The 27,539-nt window shown below is 33.7% G+C and overlaps 4 protein-coding genes across 13 annotated transcripts; 3 read left to right on the top strand and 1 right to left on the bottom strand.

Moving 5' to 3' along the window:
- The first annotated feature begins 2,240 nt into the window (after positions 1 to 2,240).
- On the top strand, positions 2,241 to 5,814 carry LOC114403126 (probable disease resistance protein RF45). The gene is made up of 2 exons (XM_028365887.1): positions 2,241 to 3,508; positions 3,584 to 5,814. The coding sequence occupies exons 1-2, from the start codon at positions 2,617 to 2,619 to the stop codon at positions 5,431 to 5,433; spliced, it is 2,742 nt and encodes a 913-aa protein (XP_028221688.1). The 5' UTR covers positions 2,241 to 2,616; the 3' UTR covers positions 5,434 to 5,814.
- Positions 5,815 to 6,887: 1,073 nt separating this feature from the next.
- LOC114403128 (mitochondrial uncoupling protein 3-like) lies at positions 6,888 to 9,680 on the bottom strand. Of its 4 annotated transcripts, none has more exons than XM_028365892.1 (3): positions 9,593 to 9,680; positions 8,521 to 9,006; positions 6,888 to 7,618 (listed from the first exon to the last, which is right to left on the bottom strand). In XM_028365892.1, exons 2-3 carry the CDS (start codon positions 8,893 to 8,895, stop codon positions 7,076 to 7,078), a joined length of 918 nt encoding a protein of 305 aa, XP_028221693.1. In that variant the 5' UTR covers positions 8,896 to 9,006; positions 9,593 to 9,680; the 3' UTR covers positions 6,888 to 7,075. The 4 variants fall into 4 exon arrangements, with proteins under 4 accessions (XP_028221693.1, XP_028221694.1, XP_028221695.1 ...); XM_028365893.1 differs by having other exon boundaries at positions 9,290 to 9,665; XM_028365894.1 differs by having other exon boundaries at positions 9,548 to 9,662.
- Positions 9,681 to 10,326: 646 nt separating this feature from the next.
- On the top strand, positions 10,327 to 18,222 carry LOC114401345 (nuclear pore complex protein NUP1-like). Of its 2 annotated transcripts, none has more exons than XM_028363851.1 (9): positions 10,327 to 10,712; positions 10,917 to 10,966; positions 11,096 to 11,220; positions 13,059 to 13,254; positions 13,353 to 13,655; positions 13,732 to 13,818; positions 13,910 to 14,620; positions 14,874 to 15,511; positions 16,243 to 18,222. In XM_028363851.1, exons 1-9 carry the CDS (start codon positions 10,466 to 10,468, stop codon positions 17,717 to 17,719), a joined length of 3,834 nt encoding a protein of 1,277 aa, XP_028219652.1. In that variant the 5' UTR covers positions 10,327 to 10,465; the 3' UTR covers positions 17,720 to 18,222. The 2 variants fall into 2 exon arrangements, with proteins under 2 accessions (XP_028219652.1, XP_028219651.1); XM_028363850.1 differs by having other exon boundaries at positions 11,090 to 11,220.
- A 3,403-nt stretch (positions 18,223 to 21,625) lies between these two features.
- On the top strand, positions 21,626 to 24,655 carry LOC114402920 (transcription factor TGA4-like). Of its 6 annotated transcripts, none has more exons than XM_028365614.1 (5): positions 21,626 to 21,799; positions 22,823 to 22,867; positions 22,958 to 23,103; positions 23,970 to 24,173; positions 24,311 to 24,655. In XM_028365614.1, the coding sequence occupies exons 1-5, from the start codon at positions 21,703 to 21,705 to the stop codon at positions 24,434 to 24,436; spliced, it is 618 nt and encodes a 205-aa protein (XP_028221415.1). In that variant the 5' UTR covers positions 21,626 to 21,702; the 3' UTR covers positions 24,437 to 24,655. The 6 variants fall into 6 exon arrangements, with proteins under 6 accessions (XP_028221415.1, XP_028221414.1, XP_028221413.1 ...); XM_028365613.1 differs by having other exon boundaries at positions 22,952 to 23,103; XM_028365612.1 differs by having other exon boundaries at positions 22,808 to 22,867.
- The last annotated feature ends 2,884 nt before the right edge of the window (positions 24,656 to 27,539 follow it).

Raw genomic sequence — 27,539 nt, 5'->3', positions numbered from 1 at the left:
GTACTCTTATACTTTTCTAGTACATTTAATTTCTAGATAAATCATGAGCTTCTAGGACCTCTTTTTTTATTCTAGAAATTTGTATCAAATTTTAACAAGTTGCACAAAATATCATTTGGGACACCTATAACAAAGGAGATAGGTTGTGACAACCATTTATGCTGCCAAAAATTAATTTTCTGCCATTCCCAATAATCCAAGAGGAATTGATGGTCATTGTTGCCCAAAAAGACTTCACGCCAGACCAAAGGTAGGATTTCACATACTTCATACGCTGAAGATTAGTTGTGATGGCTCTAGCACGAATTAGATTAGCCCAACGATCATTAGAAGATAGAAGCTTCTTGGTCAAAGCAAGGATGGTTGCCTTGTTGAGGCTTGAAAAAAACCTTAGACCAAGGCCACCCTCCTGAAAGGGCTGACATATGTTCTTCCAAGAAACAGTGACTAGCTTTTTATGCTCTAAATCCCATGACCAAATAAAATTGCGGATATGCTTCTCCACCTCCTTAAGTAAGCATTGAGGTCATTTATAATCCCAAAAAAAGTAAAGAAGATTGCCCTCAAATGCAAATTTGACTAGCTGAATGTGATCCATTAGATAAAGAAGTTTTCTTTTCCAGGAGGAGAGCTTAAGCTTAATCCTATCAGCAATGGGCTTAAGCAGGCTTTTGGTAGGCTTTCCCTTGAAAATAGGGACAGCTAGGTAATCAAAAGGGGTCACACTAGCCTTGAAACCAAGAAGGTTAGCAATCTGATCCACCCTCCTGATGGGAACACCACCATGATAAAATTGAGATTTGTCTTTGTTGATAACTTGGCCAAAAGTCTTACCATAATCCTCTAAAAGAGAGATAAGAGCTTTTATATTTTTTATCGTTCCTTTACAAAAAAATGAAGATGCCATCCACATACATGACATGGCTCGGGGTGATGAAATGCTTTGGGATCTTCATAGGTTGTAGCTTTCCAAAATTAACAAGAATGGAGATACTGCTGCTAAGGATGTTACGAGCAAAACCAGAAACAGTTACAGAGGCACTAGCATTCCAGGCCTAGTGCTACCTCCATAAGCAAGAAGGAAAGAAGAGAGTATTTCATTATTAAAAATGATGTCCACAATTTTGTCATTTTCAATAAATTTCAACCAATAAAAAAAGATATGTTTTTAGCATTTTTTTATTGGATAAAGCATACACATTACAACTATTATAAAGTACAATAAAGACATCAACTTTTGGTTAATAACAAATGAATGATTACCAACAACGGGCAATTTTACATTTTGGAGGGTAATGTTTTAAGAATTTACAAATTCGGGTAAGTTGTATTTTAAAATACCACTTTACAGTAAAAAGTCGTGTTTCAAACATGACTTATTTAGATATTTTTACACAAATTAAGAAAAAGAAGTATTTTTTTTTAAAAAAAAATACTACTTTCATTTCTATTTATAAGACTCATATTAGAAATGATGTTTGTTTTTTATAAGACTTAATTCATAATATTTGTGCATTAATTATTTTTAGATTATTTATTTTAAAAATAAATTAAAATACCCCTAATTAAATAAAAGAGATTGTATTGATAAATATTTAGAAGAGAGAGGTGTGTTCATGACAATGGTATTTTTGAAAAAAAAAATATATAAATTTAGAATTAATTTATTGTTATCAATCAAATGAACCATTTTTATTACTTCAAGAATTATGTAATTGAGTCATATAAATAGAAACAAAGATAGTACTTCCTTGTCCTATTGTAATTGTCATCCAAAGTTTTTTGTACATATCAAGAAAAAACAATAAATAAATGAAAAAAATAACAATTTTAAAAAATTAACTTTATCATCATTTATTCATCTTTATTTTTTTTAGCTTATACCATTAATATTATAAGAGATATAAGAAAAAAAAATTAATGTTACTTTAAAAAAACTAAAATGATAATTATATTGGGATACATTTTTTCTTTTTACATGACAAGTATTTATTAGATGACAATTTTACTAAAATATATGTACTCTCTTAATTTTAATAAATATATTATTAAGTATTTTAAGAGAACAATATTTATTAGAAGACAAAAGTGAAATAAATTTTGTAAAATCTCATTAAGAATCGAGAACATTAGTCCATTTGATTTTCTTCAATACTAAAATATTAATCAATTTGAAACAGAAAGAATACAATGAATAAATGAGAATGTGGCCGTTAAAGTGGCTTCCAATCAAAGACAGCAAGAAGGCTAAAAGCCAAAGGCCAAATAATTCACGTCAATTTTAGTGTTTTCTTTAGTCAAAGTCACAATTCTGTACACATTTAGTACCATATTTTAGGGGATGCAATCCTTTTTTCATTTAACCTTATGAGCAGCACAACAACAAATCCCATTAAAATTTAATCACTTGCCATTAAACCAAATGATTTATTCCTCCCCCAAAATACGAAGTACCAGCCAGGAAGAGTCTTGCTCTGGTATTGCTGAAAATCCAGCTGCATGTTTTGTAATTAGTGACTATTGAGCTCAATTTGCTTTGATGTTGATTGCAAACCAACCATTCCTTACGTAGCACATCGAAGAAAGAGGTTGGTTGCATCACTGTGAGCAATCAGAATGGCTGCTGCTGAAATTGCAGTGGATAACATCGTGTCAAGGGTTGTACGCAAAGTAAACGATGTACTCATTCAAGATTGGGCACTACTGAATAAGACGGAAAGAAGGATGCTTAAATGGCTTCGAACAGAGCTGAGCGACATGCAGGAATTCATACAACACCTTGAACGCTCTGATTCCAGTCAGTTGGAGTATTTTGAGGGTAAAATAAAGGACGTTGCTCTCCAAACAGAAAGAATCATAGACACCTTCATCAAATCAGTCGAGAGGAGGAGGAGGAGAGAATTAAACATTTTTCGTTGTTTTGACGACAAGATTGAGAAACAGCTGAAGCAAGCGTCTATCACTGACAGCATTGAAGACATCTCCGACGAAATAATGAAGTATGAATCCAGACCTGGGTCATTGTCGGAATATCAATTAGACCGAAGGGGAGAATTCTGGCCCTGGCAACCCCGCATCATCTTTGGATTTGATGGAGACGTAGAGACTTTGAAGGACAAGTTACTCTCAGTCTCAGACGAGGACCCTCGCTGCATTATTTCAATAGTGGGGATTGCAGGCACGGGTAAGACTGCTCTAGCCACATTGATACGTAACAATGAAGACATCAGAGATGGTTTTAAGCACATAGTGTGGGTGGCAGCGTCTCCAAGTCATACAGTTGAAGAAATGCTTGAAGAAATATCTAAGGCTGCCACACAAATTATGGGAAGCCAACAAGACACCTCTCTAGAAGCCTTGGCGAGTAAAAAGAATCTCATAGTTGTTGATGGCGTAGCAACTCCCCGTGTCTTTGATGCCTTGACAGAGAAAATAGCTGACAAGTCAACAGAAGACAGCTTTCTTCTTACCACTCACAATGCAAATATTATACCGCAACAAGATGCAGGTACAACAAGATCATCTTTTGTTCACCATCTAAAGTTATTAGACGATGAAGATAGTTGGATTCTTTTTAAAACAGAGCTGAAGGTGCACAGAGATGTACAAATGGAACCAGAGATGACAGATCTTGGGAAAAAAATTGTGGCCAAATGTGGGGGTCTGCCATCGCAAATATTAGACCTGAGCAAATTTTTTTCAGATAAAGATGTAACAAAAGAGGAGTGGTTAAGATTGCAAGAGCAGTGGTTAAGAGATCAAGGTCAAGGTCAAGGTCAAAACCCTTGGTCTGAAACACTTAACGCAATCGTCAGTGACTTCAACTTACCTTCATATGAATCACATCTGAAATGCTTATCTTATTTTAAGCTATTTCCTGCTAATTTTGGGATTCCCGCAAGAAGATTGGTTGCTCTGTGGGTTGCAGGAGATGTAGTGCCTCACAGGGAAGAAGAGCAAGAGCCACCTGAGCAAGTTGCAGAAAGGTATTTAGAAGAGTTGATAGATCTGAACTTGGTTCAAATTGCCAAGAGAAAGCCCAATGGCAAGGTGAAAACATGCCGTCTCCCTAATGCTTTGCGTGAACTCTTGTTGAGTGAAGCCCCAGAAAATTCCAGAATACTTCAGGTGGCAGATTGTCTTGACGAAAATGATATATGGTACAACCATATTCACGGTAATACTGCAACCACAAGTGATTCGGTTTCCCTAAGAGAACACTACAAGGATGTTCTCTCCTTTTTGTCCTTTGATGCTCGAGAAGGAAGTAGACCAGGCCAAGAAATATGTAACTTTTTGAACCTGTGTATTTTGAGCGATTGTCTTCTACAGCTGCAGGTGCTTGATCTAGAAGGCGTTTTCAAGCCCAAGTTGCCTGAAAACATTGCAAGACTTACTGGATTGAGGTATCTTGGGCTACGATGGACTTATTTAGAGTCACTTCCATCATCTATAAGCAAATTGCTGAAACTCCAGACTCTTGATCTCAAACATACATACATACATACTCTAACCAGCTCCATCTGGAAGATGGAACTGAGACACCTGTTCTTGAGTGAGACTTACCGTACCAGATTTCCACCCAAACCAATATGTGCAGGTGATTCTCTATCTGATCTCCAAACATTGTGGGGACTTTTTGTAGATGAAGAGACTCCAGTGAAGGGTGGTCTGGACAAATTGGTCAATATCAGAAAATTGGGAATAACATGGCAATCAATGTCACCACAGCAAAAGGCAACGAAATCACAAAAACCCACCGGGGTCGACTTACTGGTAGGGGTTCTGGGTAGTTTGGACAGGATCCTAGGTTCAAACCTTGTTGATGTCATTGCACAAAAAAGGACAATGGAATCACAAGTTGATGCAGTAGTTGACTGGATTGTGAAACTAACAAACCTTGAATCACTAAGGCTAAAATCAAGAGATGAAGAAGGTCGACCTTGGAATTTACCCTTGAAGTCTTTGAAAAATCACAAAAAACTCATTGACATGCATTTGCTGGGAATCTTGAGCCATTCATCAATTCTGTCCGAGTTTCCCACGAGCCTTGTTGAACTTACTCTATCGCATTCGAAACTAGAGGACGACCCCATGCAAATTTTGAAAGATCTTCCAGAACTTCGCTCATTGTCTTTATGTGCAGAATCCTACGTGGGAGAAAAATTAGTTTGCAATTCTCAAAGCTTTCCTCAGCTTTATGTCCTAAAAGTTTGGAAGCTGGAGCAATTAAAGGAATGGAAGATAGAACAAAAAGCACTCGGCTCTCTCAGACAACTGGAAATCCGATCATGTCCCTGCATGACAAAGCTTCCTGATGGACTAAAGCATGTTAAGACTCTCCTTGACTTGAAATTGACAAACATGTCAAAGGAAATCAAGACTGAAGACCATGACATTCCTCCCTATTGTGAAATCCTTGTGCAAAATTGAGTGTTTGGCTGTGAGCAGCAGTTTGTCAACAACAGCTTTTGCTGGCATCATTGCTTGAAGGTAAGTTTGGTTCTTCCTCGAAATTGAAAATTTGTTTCTTGAAAAAATTTGTATGGAGACATTATTTTCCAGATTGATTGCTTAAGTCAGGTAATCCAACCGACAAGGGTGGTGTTGTGATTTGTGTGACAAGAATTTGTTTCGAGACATGTTTTATTTTTTTGGCTTGTGTTGTGTAATCCAATTCTTAAGTGACGAGTGCGAGTGGAAGTTGCTCATTTGTGTGAGACCAGGATTTGTATCGAGACGTGTGTGATTGTGTAATAATCCAAATCTTGATTACGAGTGAAGTGTATGTGAATTACTGAATTCTGTTATAAATTCATAGCAATTGATATATATACTCCCCATTTTGTTAATATACCCCTTTTTTTTTAATTTTTCTTCATAAAAAATATCCTCAGTTTTTAGTTTCTTTTCCATCAAGCCAAGTGCAGTAACTCTTCTCCTCTCACCCCGTGGAAGCCTCGAGTTCATTACATAATTGTGGAAAATGGAAAGGTTCTGGTTTGGAGCGGGTAGTAAACATATTTAGACATGATTTATTAATCACCGTATCTCACAATCTGGAACTGTAAACTATGATTGATGCAAGGGAAAGCCAAGGAGCAAAATTTTGGTAAAATAAAAACAATATATTTGCATATTCAAGATGGTCACGAATTGGAATTTTACAATATCTTTTTTGAAGAGATAATGGCTTTTTCCTCTTCCCTTCCTAAGTTTGTTTTTCAGAAAATTTGTTCCCGGTCTCCTCTACAAACAATATGTGAGCAAAAGGGAGGTAAATATATTAATTGCCTAAATTCATAGTAACATTTAATAACTGTGTAATCTGTAATCAAACGGTTAGAATGATAATAAGAAATTACAATTATAAAATATTATATAATTTAAAAATTAAATGATATATCATTGCAATATTTGATTTCAACAAATAATTTAATATTGTAATTATTATTATTTATTTTTAAATAAAATAATGAGATCTAAGCCCAAACATATATGATTTTAATATAAACAATATATATTTTAAGTTGACATTTTTCAATGAAATTATTTTGAAGAATTATTTTCTTTTTTTATTAAACTGCATGACTTTCTTGTATTGAGTATTTAATTTCCTTTTAGATATTATTACTTAAATATCAATTTTAAATTCAATCTTTAAATTTTAACAAAATTAATTTTGTTAAATAACTAGAAGTTTACTTCGTACTACCTGTACCCAAAAACAACTCAAAACTGTACCCAAAGAGAAAAAAAAAATGAATGCCACTATTACTGGCTTTGGAATTTCATCCAAAACCTTTATTTTATCTTCTGAAATTTCAGAATTGATAGTAAGGATAACAAAAAAAAAAAAAATACTAAGAACCTCGTTCACATTAAAATAGACTGCAGTAAAACGCGTAGGTAGAATAAATTAATCATCTCTTAGGATAGAGAAATGTAATTTATCCCAAAAAAATTAAACACTGAGCTAAAAGTTGAAAAAAATACATAAATCTGGGTATTAGTCCCTTGTGACTTGTGAATTTATTATGGATGAACAAATGACAGTATAAATCAAAATATTATATTAGAAAGAAGAGAGCCCTGCAAATGTCCTGAACTTCTCATAGGAAACCCAGAACACAAATTGCCATGGGCCAAGCCTTGCCCATGTGGGGAAGAATCCTTTCCACAATGCTCTTATTCCTTCAACTTTAACTGTCTTTACCAAGCAATCATAAGAGCTATTATATAAGACTTTCCTTTCCTTCTTAGCAGCCTGGTTCATCATTCTAGTCTTCACAACATCAGCTGGACAACTTAAAGAAGTTGCTGCCAGACCTGATATGATGGAAGCCAAAGTGTGGGCATAAACATTATCATCAGCTATCCTACTTCTAATAACAAATTGTTTAGCATGGTCATAACAGGCTAATTCTCCCATGTTCACTAAGAAGGCTCTTTGGATATTAGGAAAAACACCCTTCCACAGACCTTGAAATCCTTCAGCACAAACAATTTTGTTTAGAGCGTCAAATGGCCCCGAATACCAGGGTTGAAGACCTTGACTCACCCTTTGGCCATCAGCTTGCATCCTCACCTTGACAAGATCAGCTGGGCTGGCTATAACCTGTAATAACAAGAGCAAACAGAAGAACATTATAATTTTGAAAGAAAAATATCATTAAATTTGAGCAATTAATTAAACTTAATGGCTAAAACAAGGATTTTTCCCAAAAATATATCATTGTAAAAATAAAATTTATCATAATGCAAAGCAAATAACTCTTTCTTTTTATTTTACCTTTGTTTATCCGTTATATCTAATGGATACTTTTATTCTTGTACTTCTATCTCTCCAGCATGAGACACAGTGGAAATTGTGAAAGCATCTCTACTAGGTCAATATTCCTACACCTCTCTAAAAGGTTGCTAGTTGTCCAAGCGCTTTGGTTTGTTTGTGGGTTTGGTACTAGTGACAAGCTTTAAGCTTGAGGAGAGTGTCAGTATATTATAACAAAGGCAAACCACAAACACATACAAAGCCCCCTCATACAGGTTGAATAACTTAGACCATGATCAAGACAAGGACTAAATGCAGATATTATGTATAGAACTGAATACTACAGTTCATTTCCCTTTTCGGTTAACCAATCTACCAAGTAAGATAAACATTAGTCAAAACAACAATACCCTTCTATGGCGAATCAATTAATAATTCAAAACTGAGAACTGATTTAAAGGCCATCTATGTTTTACTATTTTCATAAAATCTTCGGATGTTATTCTTGGAAGCATAAATCTCTCTTCTTGAACCCCTCAACAACAGAATTCAAAATAAAAAGGCTGTAACTTTTTTATTTTTACCTCCAGATTGACTCTTAGACCTTTTATCCCATAGTTATTATATTTATGCTCAACATTTTCAATTGAAAAGGTACAAAAAATTCCAATTACAAATATTCTCCGAGAGAAATGACTAAATTAACAAGAATTATGCAGAAATACACAACACAACCACAAAGTTCTCACCTGAGCCACAACACCAGAGATTCCACCAACTACAGCCTTGCCAACAATAGAGATCGAAGCATTATCAGCAGAAACCACATTTCTCAGGTTCTCATACCCAACAATTCGAATAGGCGTGTAGAACATGTGTCTAAAAATTGCTGGCGACAAGCCACTGTAAAGGCCAAGAGCACCTTGTTCACGAATAATGCCCAAGCCTACTCTAAATGCACTAGTGGGATGACTCGAGGAAAGTGACTCACCATGGAGTTGGAGCCTGGTCTTGATCAAGTCTATGGGGAAAGTTGTGGTCTCAGCCACCATAGCTGACAGTGATGTTAGAAAGACCTTAGTGTGAATAGTATCAACTCCACCATGTTGATAGCCTGATTTCATTGGTACATTCAATAAAGACCTAACTCACCACCAAAAGATATACACAAGGTTGTTCTTCAAAGACAATCAAGGAAACCTGTCCCAAGTGATATCTTTTGGCTGCAATGATTCCTACACATTGAGAAGTGTTACATCTATCAAAAACCCAATCGCCAACAAAATCCACGTTGTTGTGCTATAGCATATAAAAATAGTTATGTTTTTTTGTTTAACATATGTATCCTCTTTCGGAAGTAATTCTATTCGAGATATAGTCTGACATTAAATGTAAATATCTCTCCTAGTAGAATTTGGTTCATCACATTGTGGAAAACTAGCACCTTTTACTAGAGCCAACTCCCCATTAGTTATGTTGATGCTTATAGACGAATGAGGACTAGCAAGAACTACGAACCTGTAAATTCTTTTTCAATTGAGATCTATGAACTAAGCAAATGAGCATTGCTGGGGAAAATTATGTATCCTCGTCCACATTAGTGAGGAAGAACTTGAACTAAATGAGATACAAAATTCTTCTATGCTCTAATAAAACTTTGGGTTTAATCCTTCAAAGGATTCAACTTATAATAACATTCAATTGCTTACAAAAGTTCAAATCTTTCTCTTGAACGCTAGAGTAAGGATTTTTATCAACGACCAAATCACAACGTACCTACCCATTGGGCATCGTGGATTCCACGATTAGATTCGAAATTACCTCGGCCATTTGGAGCAGTCGATAGTGACACGCTTCAATTCGTGCGAACCCGTCCTACCGCACCGAGAAAATTCACGGGTAATTACTAATTGGACAAAATATATGTACACCGATAATACTAGCAGTAGTATTTTTTTTTTATTTTTATAATATTAATATGAAATATTCTCCCACTAATAATAATAATATTATTTTAGTATCACAACATAAATAATTACTTTTATATAATTATAATTCATGATAAATAAGTTTTTAAATTTACACATTATTATAGTATAATCAAATTTATTGTAATTTTTTTAAATGTGTAACTTATATTTTAGATTTATAATAAACAAAGGATATGAGAGTATTTTTAAATTAAAATAAATAAATGCTCAAAAATTATAAATGTACATCTAAAGAAAAGAGAATGATAGTTTAAGAAAAAAATTTTTAGTTAAAGATAATAAAGAGACATATATTTAAGTTGATTAATTTTATATTTTATAGAAAATCATCAAATAATATTGTTAACATTTTATAAAAAAACTACTATTAAGTAATACCAACACAAAAATTTCATACACAATATTAATTAATCCTATATCACATGTGCCTAAATTATCTATTTAAACATTGATATATTGATTATTTTTTTGTGTGTTAAAAAAAAAAAAGAATCCTGTTTATTTTGTTTTCTTTTTTGATTTTTCCTACCAAGTATAGTAGTATTTTGCTGTATAGTGTGTACTGTATACCCTTCTTTCTTTTTTCTCTCTCTACGCTTAAAACCCTAACTCGCAGAGCCTTCGATTTTCTCTTTCCCTCTTCGAACCACCGAACGAACACACTCACTCTCTCTCTCTCTCTCTCTCTCTCGGTGTCAGTGTGATGGCGACGGAAGAGAAAGAGAAGGGATACGAAGGGGGAGCAGGAGGGAAGTTTCGGAAACGCCCCTTCCGCAGCAGGTCCCAAACGACGCCGTACGACCGCCCCCCAACGTCACTGAGAAACCCTAACTGGAAGAACAACGGTTGGTTGTCGAAGCTGGTGGATCCCGCTCAGAGGCTCATCACTTACAGCGCTCACTCTCTCTTCTCCTCGCTCTTCCGCAAGCGCCTTCCACCACCTTCTTCAGGTTCCTACTTCTTCTTTTTCTTCGCTTTAATTATTATTATTGGCATTGTTCAGTGCAAGCTTCACTTGAATTAATGTCACTTTTGTGAGTGTTTTCATTTTTGTAAAGCACACGGCGGTAGTTAGATGGTTATTATTATTATTATTATTATTATTATTATTATTATTATTATTATTACTTATCAATTTTGCTCTTTATGAACAGAAACGGAACGGGAAGCGAGGAACAATCATCCTCAGGAAGATGCCACCTTTGTAAGTATGCATATTCCCTGCAAGTTATGGAGCATTACATTGGAGCTTCAATGTTCTGTTTTGGTTTGTGAAATAGTTCTGTTACTGTCATCATCATTTTGCTTTGTCGTTTTCTTACTCGAGAAACAGGTTACAAACAATTCCTCTGGCACGCAGCAAGGACCTGTTGGAGGAAGTGATGCTCAAATTAATTGTTCTGACGGGGGTGGATTAACTGAACTTGAGAAACTATTAAAGCAGAAGACTTTCACCAGGCATGTTTTGTTTGTGTTAGAAATAGCATATGTAGCTCATGTTTATATTGGATTTGCACATGTTATTATCTGTAGGATATGATTAGGAAAATGATTGTAATTCTCTTTTATTCCTATTCATTATTATGTAGTTATAAATACATGTATGTTTGTATTGTTTCAAGATGTTTGTATTGTTTCAAGACACACAATTTCCCAAATCATAACATGGTATCCAAAGCAAAAAAAATAAAAAACCGAAGCAAAAATAACATGGTATTGGTAGTCTAGGCTTTAACCCTTTCTCCAGTGTTCCTCCTATTGCACCTCCCAATGGCATTCCATTGTTAAGGTTCACCTTTTAGTTCTTCCCTAAACACCTAAGGTTATGTAAATAGATGGTCAATCACTTGCAAAAGAAGCATGATAAGAAAAGAATCAAATACGAGAATCAATATTCACATAAAGAAAATAAAAAATCAGAAGTCCATTAAACCATCAAGGGTTTATGCCTAATCTTAGAAACAAAGAGGTCTACTCAAACATGGTCATGGAGAAAACCCAAGAGAAAACAAGAACATCAAACCCAAAATCCCCAAAGGAAGGAGGAAGAAGAGAAGAATCCCCCTTTAAACCCAAGCCTACTGTTGTTGCACCTATGAGGTTTCCATCCCTTTAGGGTTTCATTCCCAAACTATCCCCAAAGGATTATTTATACCTAAGGTTTCATAAGGGTTCAAGCCCCAAAAAAATAAAAGATAACAGAAATAGGGCACTACAATGCATGTCATGCACATGGCCAAAATCACGACCAGTCCACAGGATTCTCTGTTTGGTGACTTCACAAAAGTTGTAGATAAGTTATGTCCTTGAAATTTTGGCACTGGTCTCACATTGTTTTAATTCCTACAATTTGAGATATGCTCAAAATACTTCACAAGTGTCAGATTGTCTGGACAGAACATTACTTTTGACTTCAAGCATAATTTCCTTTATGATCTATGTTGAATTAGGTCTTAGTCTCTTGATGAAAAGTGCAACTTTTTGCTCAAGCTTTCCATAGACGCCAAGATCACCTCAATCACATTGTTGTAGCCCAATTTATGACTGTTTTGTTTCCTCGTGCTCTAGTTTATTCCACAAGCAATCTTTCCTAAACTCACAAAAGCACAACCTAATGCAGTAAAAAAGTCTTAAACAAGATAAGTTTAGAAAATAATGATGGAATGAAGCTAAAAATTACACAAAATGCATGCTAAACAACCCGAAAACCAGATGCCAAGGAGAATACCTAATGGATAAGTGTGCTGAACAATGCGGCAAGTTCTTTACGCAGACCAAGGCAATGTTAAAATTATTTGCTATTTTGATGACTAGGCAGGAGAATCACTGTCTGATAGACAACCCACTTTAAGGTATTGTGGTGTTCTTGGAGGTAACTTGATTTTATGGAGAAGTAAGAAGCAGAATATATTTGCTTGATCTGGTGGAGAAGTTGAAGGCTGGGCCATGGCAGCAGCAATATGTGAAATCAAATGGCTTAAGCAATTAGCCAATTACTTCAAATATCTAAAACTAGGATATGCTAGGGGAAATAATATTAATGTGACAACCAAGCTGCTCTTCACATCGCCTCTAATACATTTTTTCGTATATTTATAGTTGCTTTTTGAAATTTATGCTTACATAAATTTTTAAGTTTTATGAAGTTAATGTTGTGATCGATTTGATTTTACTTATTCATATTGTCCATAACCAGTTCATGCCATTCTGAGTTACTTCAATAATAGTATACCTCTTGTGATAGTTTTTTTTTTTTTGTTGACTTGATATTCTGATAATTGTATGTTATTCCACAGATCTGAGATTGATCATTTGACAGCACTTATGCGTTCAAGAACTGTCAATGCACCTGTCAGGGAAGAGGAGAAGGGGACAGAAATGGTCCCCTCAGAACCAATGTTGCTGAGTGGACAAAAGGAATATCCCAAAACACCTGCACTAGAAAATGGGACTAAAAATGGTCTTGTTGTAACCCCACATGTTGCTTCAAGTGTATGAGAACTAGCCTTCATAGTCATCCTTTGCATATTGTTTGAGTTACTGTTCTCTTTGTGCTCTATCTCACATGTATTGCTTTGTAATGTCCCTAGTTTCCTGTTGAGGATGTTGCTTCACCTGCAGAGCTTGCAAAGTCTTACATGGGGAGCAGGCCTACCAAGGTATCCTCTTCAATTTTAGGCATGCAAACTCTTGCACTCAGGGAGGATCCAACTCTTGTAAACAGTGAAAACGTTGCTCTGAAATCCCCTATTATGTCCATTGTGCCAAGGGCTACTAGACATGCTGCAGTTCATGAAAATGGTTTTGTGACCGCAAGATCTCGTGGCAGATCTGTGATATATAATATGGCTCGAACACCGTATGCCAGAATTTATCCAACATCCACTCTCAAGGTTGCTTTTTCCTGAATGACATTTTGGATCATAGTGTTTCTAGGATCAAGTTTCTAATCTGATTTGTGTTTTACAGGGTGGGGGGCGTGCTGTTGAAGGTGAGCCATCGTCTTCAAGTCAGTTTGCATTGGATCATGATGTGCATTCTGGATCTAAACTAGGGGTATAAGCACTTGTGAGCTATATGTCCTGTCTTTCAGTGTTTATTTTAGATATGTTACTAGAATTGTGTTGTGCTTTTCTTATTTTTGCAGTCTGTAAAACATAGAAGTTCAGTATTGGATAATGATATAGGATCTGTTGGTCCTGTACGGCGAATTCGTCAGAAGTCTAATCTTCTATATTCTATAGGCTCATGCTCACCTATTTCTGGTAGCTCTTCATCTGTTGCTAGGGGCGGAATGGTTAAGGATGCTGCTCAGCAACCCTTGTCTTCCATGCAGAAGCCTGCAAAAGAAAATGTGGATGACATTATACCTAGTTCGAGCTTCCCCTCTTTACCCTCAAAATCCAGTGAAGTGGCTTCAAAAATACTGCATCAACTTGATAAGTTGGTTTCTCCAAAAGAAAAATCATCTGAATTAAGGCTACCAATTGTGAATGATAATTCACCAACAAAGTTGTCGCCTTCCATGTTACGTGGACAGGCTCTTAGAAGCATGGAAATGGTGGATTCATCAAAATTGCTGGACAGTGTACATGGTAATAAAATAGATGGCCCATTTGGAAATTTGTCAACTAGTGCTCAGAATCAGAAGTCAAATTCTCAGAGAGATAAGATTGAAAATGGTCCATTGAAGCTTGTTGCTCCTTCTGCTGGATTGCTTCCACTTGTGACAGCTGCAGATGCTACAAAGCCAAGGAATCAAGTCTTATCTAGTGCAAAATCTGGGGATTCTTTTATGATAAAATCTGTTTCTGGCCCTCCACAAAAGAAGAGGGCATTCCATATGAGTGCACACGAGGTATGGGATTTTTTATAGTTATCCGTTTAACTGGTTTCTGTAGTTGCCATAATTTAAAATGTTATTTTTAATATTTGGGTATGTAGAATGTTTTACATTAGCGAACTAAGTGAATTAAGAATAACCACGTTACTATCCATGTAGGCTTCTTGCTTACATCAATCTGTTGCTTCCATTTACAGCTATTTTGTTTCTTAGATCTTATTGAAATAGTTGTATTTAGTTTGTTTCTTGTCCCCTTCTCTTATAAAAGGATTGTCTGGATCTGGATGATGATGCTTATCCAAATGGAGCTGTCGCTTCTTTTTCTCCTGTTCAGAAAGAAATGACAAACTCCACTGCTGTGATGGAGAAAACTACTTCTGGTACTGAAGCAATTGCAGAGGAGAATCCATCAGCATTATCTGTAACAATGCCACCTAAAAGTTCTACAATAGATGGTGAGGCTCATGTTGGGACTGCCGATGAGTCTAGGGTTGGTGAGAAAGTTGATGCATATATCTCTACGACATCATCTATCCTTGATCCAATCTTCAAGCCATTTACATCAGCTACACAAACAAGTTTTGGTTTTATCAAGCCTGCTTCACCAAATGGATCAATTGTTAAACCTTCCTTTACTTTTGGGAATAAAGTGGTTTCGTCGACGGAGTTTATGGCTCCTGGTGCTCCATCAATGGAGATAACCAAATCTGGTCCAATATTTGGATTGGAAAAAGTTGTTTCATTAAGGGAGCCTGTTGCTGATGGTCCATTGGTTGACTTTGGCTCCAATAAAAATGTTAACAAGGTTCCATCAATGCCATTTACTGCTGCATCATCAGTTGGTGGTGAATCCCCTTTTCTAAAATTTGGTGTTTCTTCTGACTCAAATCTGGGAAGTTCAATTGGGTTAGTCTATATAATTTATTGTGGTTTTGAAAAATCTCAACACATTTCTTTACACATCTAGGTTGTCTTTGTCCATTCTGCATTTTACTTTTATTCCTTTTTTTTTCACCAACATGATGAGCAAATATTCTTGTTTCTTTACACAATCCCTAGAAAGTTATCCCCACAGTTTTGATAAACCTCAACACAATTCTTTACACATCAATGATAACACCTTTTGTTTTGACTGTGGGGATGACTTTCTATTTGATGAGTAAATATTCTAGCCAATATACTGAGTTTCTTTGGTTTTCCTTGAAATAATATTCTAGCCAATATACTGTGAATGATAATATGATAACAATTTTCAAGACATTATGATGAAAACTGGGACAGAAATACAGGAAGAGCTATTGCTCCCAGCCTTGGAGGAAACTCCCAAGGCCCAAGGCTGACCTAGAAGATAGAAAACTCCTCCATGTTCCCCTTATGTAAACCACAGCCCTTTACATTAGATCCTTATTCTCTCCTTAATTTGCTTGCATCACCTCACACAATTCATTCCCCTTTCCAGCCTTAAACCAATGAGAATATTCTTGTTTGATTTCTGTGATGTATCATAATTACTTTTTTTCCTCTCTTTTTGTGCATTGTACAATCGAAATTGAATAGAAATATTTAGCATCATATATTTTATGTTCAGTAAAGTGTTACATTGATTCATGTGCTAAATGTGTTCCCTTCACATGCAGCTCTACTATTGTTACTGGTGTGACTGATTCTATGCCAAAAGTTCGTGAATCTGATAATGGCAATACTGAGACTAATAAAGATACTGGATCTTCTGTTAGGGCATCAGAACTAGCTATTTCATCTGCTCCATCAACATTGTTGGCATCATCCAAGAGTTTATCCAATTTTGGCCACAATTCAAATCAAAATAACGGGTCTCTTTTTTCAAGCCCTTCATTTTCTTCTTTTCCACCTCCTGTATCAAATATACTCAGTAGTTCATCATCTGCTGCCCCAAGCAGTGGCGTTAGTGCCGCTGGAAATTCTACTAGCATGGGAGCTATCACACCTGCCACAATTGCATCAAGTAATAGCAGTTCCTCCACAGTGGTGGCATCCTCATCTTCAGCAACTTCCTTTTTCAAATTTGGATCCTCTCCTGTCCGATCAGTAGGTTTACCTGTGTCATCTTCTGGTGGTTCAGAACCACCAGAAATTAAAAGCAGGCAGGATGCAGGAACCGGTGGTCTTAGCAGCACTGCCTTTGGTAGCTCATCTGCAGGGAGTGGTATTTTTGGCTTCAGCTCTTCAGCAATGACAACTGTAAATAGCAGCCAGTCTCAGAGTTCTGCCGTTGGTGCTAGCAGTGGTTCTGTGCTTGGTGCCCAGGCTTCATTTACCAGTGGGTTTGCAACTTCTACTCAGACCCAGTCTGTTTCATTTGGTTCATCTGCATCTTCCTCATCATTTGGATTGACCGGGAACACACCTTTTTCAAGCAGTTCTTCATTTCCTTCGTCCAGCCCTGCAGCAAGTGCAGCTTTTCTTTCTGGGAATTCGTTGTTTCCTTCTTCAAGTCCTGCCACATCTTTTGGACTTGGCACCTCTGCTTCCTCTTTGGCTGTCAACTCTGTTAGCTCCAATAGTGGTCCAAGTTCTACTTTATTTGGATCTAGTTGGCAGCCCAGCAAGTCTCCATTTGGTTCCACATTTAGTACATCATTGTCATCTGGGTTTTTGTTCGGAACATCCACTGCTTCTGTTACTTCTGCCAGTTCACCCTCAATGTTTTTATCAACCTCCAGTGCATCAATTCCTCAATTCTCATTCACTCCGGCAGCAGCAGCCTCTACCTCCACACAACCTGCTTTTGTAAGTCCTAATCCTGCCTTCACATTCGGTTCAGCTACTGTTAATAATGGTCAGATGAGTATGGAGGACAGTATGGCTGAGGATACAGGTCAAGCAACTCCACCTGCGACTTCTGTATATAGTCAGCAACCTGCCCCAGTTCAATCAAATTTTGTATTTGGAGCATCAACTCCATCAGGAGGCAGTCCTTTCCAGTTTGGTAGTCAACAGAATATTGCTCCACAGAACCCTTCTCCTTTTCAGGCTTCTGGCAGTCTAGGAGGGAGTTTCTCATTGGGCACAGGTGGAGGTGACAAATCTGCTAGAAGAATTGTGAAAGTTAAACATAAACCACGCAAGAAGTAGGACCTAAAGTTATGAAAATGGTTACCTTGTATCATGCTGCAGGCTAATCTTATAGTGCAACAAATAAATAAGCTCTGAAGAGTGATTGCAGGATATTACTGCTCACATGGCAGTCTGGACAAGTGGGGTGCTATTGCTAATCAGCATATGCAAACTTGTCAGTCTTCTTTTCCCTTCCATATTCAATAGAATACAAGGCTGAAGTTTTACCAATTTTGTATTAGTATGATATGATGAAACATGACGTCCTGTACTACCAGTAATGGTTTTAGGTCACAGTCCATGATTTGGCCAGTTGTGATGATATGATATTTCACAAAGATCGCTGTATCCTTGTTACTTGTAATATAACCGGAATTAGAATCAATTTATAGCTTAGATGGTTGTAACTATACAGTTCCAGTGAGCGTTCTGTGAAATGATTATTACGGATAGGCATTCTGTTTCTTGTTTGCCTTATACTTTAAAATGATTTTTGTTTAGAAGTCGATAAAATTAGAAAACAGTGAGTGTAATATTTTTAGCCAAAGACGGAACACTTTTTTTTTCTGAATATATTTAAATCATGAAGTGATGCGGACGTTTACCTATACAAAAATATGTTTTATATACATGTTTAATCTCTATTTATTTTTCAATTTAATCCCTAAATAAGAGTTTTCAATTTAGTCTAATAATTGCTTTCAGTTCAGTCCTCATTATCTGTTATTTGGTCCCTATACATAACAGTTCCTTTTCAACTTAGTCCCTATACACCATGATAACTGAAAAATGGAAAGGAAAGAAATCAGAAAAAAAATCGATAAAACAGAAATAAAAATATATATTGAGTGAATGAATAAAAATAAAACGTAAGAATTTTTTTCATTCAAATAAATAAAAGAGAATGTGAAATTAAATAAATTATATAAAAAGGGTAATAATAAAAATAATTTTATTATTTTCTTAATATGAAATTATTTATTTTAAATTTATATATTATAAAAAGTTATTTAAGATTCATACAAACTAGAAAAAAGCAATTTCTTCCCTTCCATTTCTATGAACTAGAGGGGAAAATTCGTCTGGGTCTTTTAAATAGATACTTTTCTCATTGGTACTTTTTCTTTTATAAATATGTGTGTGATAAGTGAAAAACCATTTTTATACAAGAGGCAAAGGTAATCAGAGTCGTGCAACTATATATAAATGGTTTAGATTTAATATTAAGTAATCAGTTAAAAAGTCTTGCGACTTTTCAAAACAATTCATGTGGCTTATTTATTTTAATTTTAATCATTCATGATAAAATTTAATAATCATTATTTATTCATTTTAATATTACATAAAAAGTCTCTCACTATATTTTAAAATGTGACTTTACTAAAAGCTCATATGACCTATGCATTTTAATTTTGAACATTCGTGATAGAATTTAATAGTAAGCATTTATTCCTCTTATTGTTACATACTAAAGACTGATCTCATGTACACAATTGTGTTCTAAAAATTGGATCAAATTTACTATTCTAACCATAAAATTAGTAAAACAATCGAGTGTCTGGTTCAAATAAACCACCACTAAAACACCTTGAAAAAATGGTCAAGGAATAAAAAGTTGTCAAAATCAACCAAAAAAAAAAATTATAGAAAGTCAACAAAAAATGTTTGATACGATGTTATTGTCATTTTTTTTCTTTAAAAATAAAAATAAACCTAAAATATTTGTTATTTTATTTTTTATTATTAGATAATTTTGTTATTATTAATAAATATTATTCTATATTATTGAAACTAAGATCTAAGTATTACAATATAATTAATTTGAACATTTGTGTACTTTGAACGCTAATAATATATATGTTATAAAATATTAAGAATTTTATTTTATGCTTAAAAAGTTATTATTATTATTATTATTATTATTATTATTATTATTATTATTATTATTCAATGATAATTAAATTATTGAACTGATTTGGTTTTTAGAAATACTAATACACAGTATATAGCACTACCTCTTCAACACTATGTAAGTAGTCAGGAACCATGAAAAAAAGGTTTGAAAAAGTTATTCCACCCACTTTTCGGTAGAAAATCTTCAGTCGTGTTCCACCAGTAGTTACATTGATATATGGATACGTTTGGTAGAAAAAGACTTGAATAATTCATGTCACATGCAATTTTCTGAATAGCATTTTCAACACACTAGGTTATATAGGCTTTGAGAGATATGCTGATATGCACGATCGGCAATAAAAATGTTCCTTATTTGGTATATTAATTATAAAATAATTAACACGTGTTATTACTTATTAGAGTATTCTTTATGAATGATCTAGAACCTGATTTTATTTACTTTTGTCAAATAAATTTTTTTTAGATAATATTTTTCTTATGTTCCCAACAACTTGAAAACTCTTTTTCCAGTCTCACTACTTAATACTTAAGAGTTATTACTGAGCATTCTTTATGAATGATCTAGAACCTGGTTTTATTTATTTTTGTAAAATAAAACTTTTTTAGATAATATTTTTCTTATGTTCCCAACAACTTGAAAACTTTTTTTCCAGTCTCACTACTTAATACTTAAGAGTTAAGCCATCCTCATTCCGAGGTGCTTATATTATTTTTCTTATTAAGAACTGTGTCTATGAAGATTTTTCTATTGAGTTGTTTCTTTGTTTAGGACCTGTATGCACCAGGTGCTTATAAGTTATAAGCACCGATGTTAAAATTTTTAATATAAAGTTTTGTATAGTAGTTAATGTTCATAAAACATAAGAATGTGTAGTAATTTATGAGACTTATTTAGTTAAATTTTTAGAATTGTTGGATTAGAGAGGTAAAATGCTTATATTATAAAAAGTAGATATGCGTGATGCTTAATAATATAATCCATTAAAGAATTTTTAGAATGTGGTATATGTGCATAATTCAATATTATGAAATTGATTTGCAGGATAATTCAACATTAACAGGTGGCCTGATAGGCCCAATAACACATAATACATATGTCTAATGACGTACAATATAACTAAAATAAGTTCTGATATATACCATCACTAGGCGATTAATGATCTTCAACAAGAATTTAAAAAAGTGAAAAAGTGTGTTACTGAAATGGGATGACCTTATTCATCAACGTTATGGCTTGTCCATTTAGGTGAATGTCTGTATCAAGTTTCCTTGACCTTTTATAGTAGAAGATATCGCGTGGCTACAAGATTTTTTCCGTCACTCACCTCCGCAATAATCAACTTTTAATTTTCTGTGAAATTTATTATGCTTCATTGCTTGTGAATTGTCATGGAGAAGGGGCTTCACATGCATGTAAGCACTAATTTTATATTATTGAAAATTTAAATTCTTCTGGTCACTCCAGAAGGATGCCGCACTATGAAAAGCAATGTTTTCTCACGTGTGATAAGATGAAAGACGTTTTATTTAATGGCAAAAAGGAGATTCAGTGATGGTTCAAGAATCAAGACAATGTTGGATGATACCTACATAATATAAAAATTAAAGGGAGAGAAAGAGACAGAATCATAGAGCCACATCAGTTTCAATGGGAATCTACCTCCTTGAAATGGAATTGGTATAAAAAATCATGATACATACTATATAGTTTCCACATCAGTACTTTTGTCCCATGATGTTTTGAAAGGCCAAAAGTACACCAAGATGAGTAGTTAAAGGTTGGAAATTCCTAAATATTCAATAAATCTAAGAAATGTATGATGACATGAAATGGTTAATAATACATGTCGTGTATCCCTTTTATAGACAAGTGGGTGATGGGGTGTTTTATTTGAGTTAGGTAGAAATAAGGACAAAAACCTTGCACTGTCATAGGTGTCATTCTTGGTGAATAGTGGTCTCTTTTTTCCTTTAGGTGATATATATATACACCTTTCATTCTTCATACCATTTTCATTAACTCATTATGAAATTGAGTGCTAACTAGTTGCCATTCTGTTAGTGTTATCAGTTCAAAGAAAAACATGAGTTCATCTAACCAGTTAAACCAGAGCAGCAGGTTCCTAGCAAATAAACCAAGGAATGAGGTTAATGTGCAGGGATACACCTTCAGAATTGATGGTAAGAACAAATATAAAGTTAATCTTGTCCTTGACATAAAAAAAAAAATCAAGGTATGTTTGGTTCTGAGGTAAAAAAAAAGGAATATTAGGAAGAAATTGCAAAATAGATATTTTTGTCACTCCTCAATTCTATTTGCTACTCCACATATACTTTAGTCGGACTTTTCCACTAGACATGCCAACTCAATTTTTAAATTGGTATCCTTAATTATTACCTAAAATAAATTGATATCTTTTGTTGCCAGATATTTAAAATTCATCTTCAGAATTGATATTCTTATTGTGGGGTCTTGAATACTCTATTCTTTGATCAAAATATTTAGAAGAGAAAAGAAAAGAAAAATATGAAGGATTCTATTTTATAATTAAACTAGAACAATCCTGTGCAATTTAATCCAGTGAGTGAAAATGAGTTGTGAAAATGAGTTGATAACCCACATTAAATTTGTAGGAGAGAACTTAAATTCGATTTTTATAAAATATATTCTTGAAAATGATTGAAAACTAATCTCACTTATAGTTTATATAGTTCACTTATAGTTTCATATCATGGATGCAGATTTAATGTGCCAAGACGTTAGGTTGGATGTGATATTAAGTGTTCATGACTCATTGATGGTGTTAAATTATTATTTGGATGTTTATTATAATAATGATAATTATTATTATTATTATTATTATTATTATTATTTAAAAAAAGGTTATGTAACCTGAATATGGCATAAGAAATATAAGATTGGTCCAATGATTAATAAAAGGTGAAGGGAGAAGGAAGGAGAAAGATATGGTGGATTCAAATCTCCTTAATTGACATTTTCTAATAAAATTAATAAATTAATATTTATCAATAAAAAAAGTTGAATATGGCATGGCTTGGGAAGTGACATGTTTATATCAAATATATCAAGATATTTTTTCTTTTCAAAATAAGGACAATTTTATATTAATTTTTCTCCCAATTATTTACTTCCTTTATTTCTTGTGTAACATATAAAACCAACTGAAGTTAAGAATTCCGCAGGAAACACAACATTTGTGATGAACTATGGACGTTGGTCAGAAAAGCGTAAGAGACTTATTTCTGAGATACGGAGTGCTTTAAATGTTCATAATGATCAAGTTCTTGATGACAAACTACTGTTTCTCATAGACACAGTCATGAAGCACTATTTTGAACTCTTCGAGATGAAAACAAGTGCTGCAAATTTAGATGTCTTCAGTGTTGTTTCTGCTATTTGGTGCACAACAGCTGAACGCAATTTGTTGTGGATTGGAGGCTTTCGCCCTTCTCAATTGCTTCAGGTGATGCTTGTTATACTTAAAAATAAAATGTAATTGGTTGGTGGGGGAAATAAAAAGAAAAAAAGATATTGACCTAGTTAATTAGTTTAGATAAACTTCTTAACAAATATTTGTAGAAGGAAAAATAAAGAAAATTAATGATGTAAAATAAATTAAACTTTTTATATAAAATAATTATAAAAAGCTTTATGTAAGTTATGAATTAAATACATAGTTTGTTTAAGCTTGTTTTTTTTAAATAAGTATTTTTTTAAATATAATAACGTTTTATGATTTCGTGATGTATATATCTAAACTGTTTTTATTTAAAATAAATATTTTTTTTATTTTTCTTAATAAGTAACTTTTATCTGTTTTTTTAAATGTTATATAAACAATAATTTTTTAAAAAAATTATATAAACAAAATTTTTTAAAAAAATTAAGCAAATTAACCCATAAGCTTGAAGCTTAGAAGTTAATATAAATTTAATCATATTTGCATCTTGTTAATTTTCACTTTTCCATTTTGGACCTTCACATGTGCATGGTTTTTGTTTACTTTCAATATTTTTTGGTCGTATTATACATACAACAATTTCTATGCATTGTTAGAATAAAAAATAATCAATTAAAAATTATGATGGATATAATTTTTAAAATGATTATTATAAAGGTTGTAATAAAAAATGGTTATGGTCATGGGCATTGCTAATGTAAAAACTCTTTACATCATTTATGCATAGAGTATTTTCTCTATTTCTTAACTGTTATATTGTCACTCGTTCATCAATTTTTTCCTAGTTAAACTCCTTAATTAACTTTACTTTTTAGGATACAAACATTATTGTCACAATTATGTTCCCTAAGTGTGTGCTTTGGGTCCAGGTTATTCTGCCTCAAGTTCAGCATTCATGCTCCCAGCAACAACTTTCTGATATTTTTAGTTTTGTACAATCCTGTCAACAAGCAGAAGATGCTCTTGCACAAGGCATGGAAAAACTCCAGCAAAACCTTGACAAAGCAACAGCAGCTGGTGACAAAGCATTAAAACTGACGTGTGTCTCACAACAAATGTCATTTTTAAAGCAGGTAATATGCATGCACACACATGCATGATCATGAGAATCCAATTTCTCGATCTATTATATATGTTAATATGTTTTTTTGGTATAAGTTCTCTATTTTGCTATTAACACTGTTTCTGACACGGTTTCTTGTTACAATAGGCCAATCATGTTCGCCAGCAATTCTTGTATCAATTATCTCGTCTCCTTACAATTTGTCAGTATGCTGAATTCTTACTTGCCTTCGGAGAATGCCTCTATAACTCCCAGCCTTGGAGCTCACTTTGAGCATCATCCATCATGCTTCCGTTCATCACAATGAGACCATACTATATTATAATACAAATAAACTTTGCATCGGATCAATGTGCATGTATCCTTTGCTTAGGTTACTATAATTGTATGTAGTTTTGCCAAGATAGCGGTGTATTGTTATTTTGACATTATTAAATAGAGTATAAATGTGATTTATTATATATTTGAAATTAAAATTTGAGATATTCAACATTGTTTAGATGTTCGGATGGATGTAGGTAAAAGGTGTTTGCGTTAAATTCATATATTTCATCATTTCTTTTTGTGATGTATTTTGTTTGTGTTCATGTCCTTTGATCTTCATGCACAAGGAATTTTTTCCGACTCAGCTAAAACTTCCAGATTCTCATTTTACCCAAAATATTCGGAAAATGAATTGATTAAATTGTTTTAGAACTTATTTTACTCAATACTTACCGATCAAAAATCAAATTTCACCTAAAAAATATCAAAATTCCCCCTTTTCAAATATTAATACTACATCCTACAAAGATTCTTCAAATTTTATTAAATTTCTCACTTCTAAACTTTTAAAATAATTTTATATTTTAAATTCACTAATTCCAAATTATTTAGATAGAAAATGAGAATTTTAGATGAAAAAAAAATAATATGAAGGAATGATCAATTTTACCAGTCCCTGCCCACATGGCCTTGTAGTTGCATTATCAACAAATGAATTGATTAAATAATTGTCACAAAGTAAAGCAAATTTTTTTTATTTATGAATAAAAAAATAATTACCTCCATTACTAACATCATTTGTAGGAGTTATCATGAAATCTCGGGAAAATAATGAGTTTTAATAACAAATAAGATTATACTTAACTACACTTACCAAAGGAATTGAGTCTAGGATAAAGAAATCAATTTTCCATAACACGAGGAATTAAGATATGTTCTGAGAGAAATATTTACTTTTGGTGTCCCACAATATCTAGAACAAATTTGTTTTTGAAAAAATGTAGAGGAAAAAAAAACTTAACACAAGTATTAGTAAAATCTTAATTGTTCAATATACAATTGAGAGGGTTTTTGAAAATATTTCCTATTTGATGGAGCAAAGCTATCAAAACGTTTTTCTGACATTCTTTTTTAAATATTCTCTTTATGATTAATTGAAATTTATTGAAAATTATCAATTTTAATAAATTTCACTACTAAATTAGGAGATAGAGACATTAAATGAAAAGTGTGATCTACCAAAATTAATAATTTTTAATCAACTTTAATCATTCATTAAAAATATTAAAAAAAGAATACCAAATAGTATGTGACTAGCATTTCTCTTAATGTCATTTCACTCCACAATCAAGGTAGAGTTGGAACCTTGGTTTTATGTAATCTTGTAAATCAATTGGAGCAAACCCATTTATCCTTAATTGGACACAAAAGTTACTTGGAAGATGTTAATCAATGAGGTTAAAAAGAATACAAATAACATGAGTTGCAGCAAAGAAATACATATTGCCAAAAACAGTACACTAGTGCAACATGTGTCATTTTGCTTTTGGGGTCTTACAGCAAGAGTGAATTGTAAAATTGGGAAAAGGCATACATAGGTGGAAAGAGTTTGTGAGCCAGGCCGGCATTCTGAGGAAAAAGGTTTACACCCCACTCACTCCAATTTCCAACTGTGTGTTGTGATCAAGCTGTCTCTAGTGTCTACCCTTGGATTTTCAGAATCTTGTTGTCACTGTGTCACAAAACAAAAAACCTTATATATATATTCTAAAATTTCCAAAACCCATTATTGTTTGTACCTTCATTTTTTCACCCTCAAAGTTTTCAACTGTCTTCCAAAACTACGTTACCTTCTCTCTCATCCTGTCTGAGAACCCTGTGAGTGTGAACTTTACTCAATCACTGACACCTTTGCGGAAAAGATACAGACTTTTGGTTCATGTGACCCCTTAAAACAGTCTTTTTTCCACCCCACAAAACAATTTCCTTGCCATTGGTCTCTCCACAGTACTATACTTCTGTTGGTCTTGGTTTGAACTTGCAAGTTTCCAATTTTGAACCAATAATGGTGGTGAAGATGATGAGTTGGCCTACATGGCCACCTCTCTCATCTAAGAAATTTGAAGTAGTTTTCATAGTGCACAGGCTTGAGGGGTCATCAAGTATGGAGAAAGATGAGTTGGCCTCCATGGTCAGAAAGGTGTGGCCTTGAGCTCATTGAGGCGCTCCATCAAGAGAAATTTCACCAGAGAAAAGGGTCTTAATGATGCAGGAGTAGTTGAATGGAATCAGGAATTTAGAAATGCGTGCAACTTTACTAGGTATAAGGAGAACGTGTTTTATCCATGGGAAGTTATGTTCACAGTCTCCAATGTAAGTTCCTTATTAAATGTATAATATCCACTTTGTTTTGTTTTCTTCTATTTATTTCAATTTTAAATTATAATAATATCATTTCCTTTTTATGTTGTTACACATGCCATGCATTATGCATATTGGAATTTCTTCATCATATATGTATATATTTTTAAATCATGGCCTGTCATCATTGGTCTTTTAAGCAGTAACAACACTACAGTGCCTTTATTATTTCTGGAGGTGTTTCAGCACTTAAGGTTCTTTGGTGGTCATTGGGTACAATTGAACTTTATTTGGGTTGGGGACTCGGATACGCTTGGTAGCTAGTAGAATTAGAACATGAAGGAACCATGGTGAAATTCCCCTTTATACATTCCTTGCTTGCACTTTTATCAAACATGCTTTGAGGCTTTTTCCCATTGAAAGGAGCATTTCAAGCAAGAAACGCACCTCTAGACATTCCTTTTGCTTGCACCCTTTCTGCAGAAGGGGTTATTCAAATGAAAAGAAAAATTTTAAAGACACCAAAATTAACACAACACAGGGTTTGTCCTACCAAATTGGGAAACAAGCATTCATGTTAGATATTTTACCGATACTTCAAAATAACTCTCAATATATTTTATATAAAAAAATATACAAATAATTAAATACAAATGAAAATATTGCAATAACTAAAAATGATAGTATTTTACTAATTAATGTTAATTTTAAAAATATTATTTTTTTCTTTTAATTAAAGATTCATATTTTT

The sequence above is a fragment of the Glycine soja genome, chromosome 20 (assembly GCF_004193775.1).
Source record: "Glycine soja cultivar W05 chromosome 20, ASM419377v2, whole genome shotgun sequence".
NCBI lineage: Eukaryota > Viridiplantae > Streptophyta > Magnoliopsida > Fabales > Fabaceae > Glycine > Glycine soja.
The sequence above is the reverse complement of the archived record's forward strand: the minus strand, read 5'-3'. Positions and strand labels throughout refer to the sequence as shown.

Excerpts from the sequence above, each read along its gene's own strand:
- LOC114403126 (XM_028365887.1), top strand. The coding sequence starts at position 2,617 with ATGGCTGCTGCTGAAATTGCAGTGGATAACATCGTGTCAAGGGTTGTA. Across the intron at positions 3,509-3,583 it reads TATACCGCAACAAGATGCAG|AGCTGAAGGTGCACAGAGAT; the intron begins GTACAACAAGAT and ends TTTTTAAAACAG.
- LOC114403128 (XM_028365892.1), bottom strand. The coding sequence starts at position 8,895 with ATGAAATCAGGCTATCAACATGGTGGAGTTGATACTATTCACACTAAG. Across the intron at positions 7,619-8,520 it reads TCTCTGGTGTTGTGGCTCAG|GTTATAGCCAGCCCAGCTGA; the intron begins GTGAGAACTTTG and ends TTGTTATTACAG.
- LOC114401345 (XM_028363850.1), top strand. The coding sequence starts at position 10,466 with ATGGCGACGGAAGAGAAAGAGAAGGGATACGAAGGGGGAGCAGGAGGG. Across the intron at positions 11,221-13,058 it reads AAGCAGAAGACTTTCACCAG|ATCTGAGATTGATCATTTGA; the intron begins GCATGTTTTGTT and ends GTTATTCCACAG. Across the intron at positions 13,255-13,352 it reads CCCCACATGTTGCTTCAAGT|TTTCCTGTTGAGGATGTTGC; the intron begins GTATGAGAACTA and ends TAATGTCCCTAG.
- LOC114402920 (XM_028365609.1), top strand. The coding sequence starts at position 21,703 with ATGAGTTCATCTAACCAGTTAAACCAGAGCAGCAGGTTCCTAGCAAAT. Across the intron at positions 21,800-22,807 it reads ATACACCTTCAGAATTGATG|TTAAGAATTCCGCAGGAAAC; the intron begins GTAAGAACAAAT and ends AACCAACTGAAG. Across the intron at positions 23,104-23,969 it reads GCCCTTCTCAATTGCTTCAG|GTTATTCTGCCTCAAGTTCA; the intron begins GTGATGCTTGTT and ends CTTTGGGTCCAG.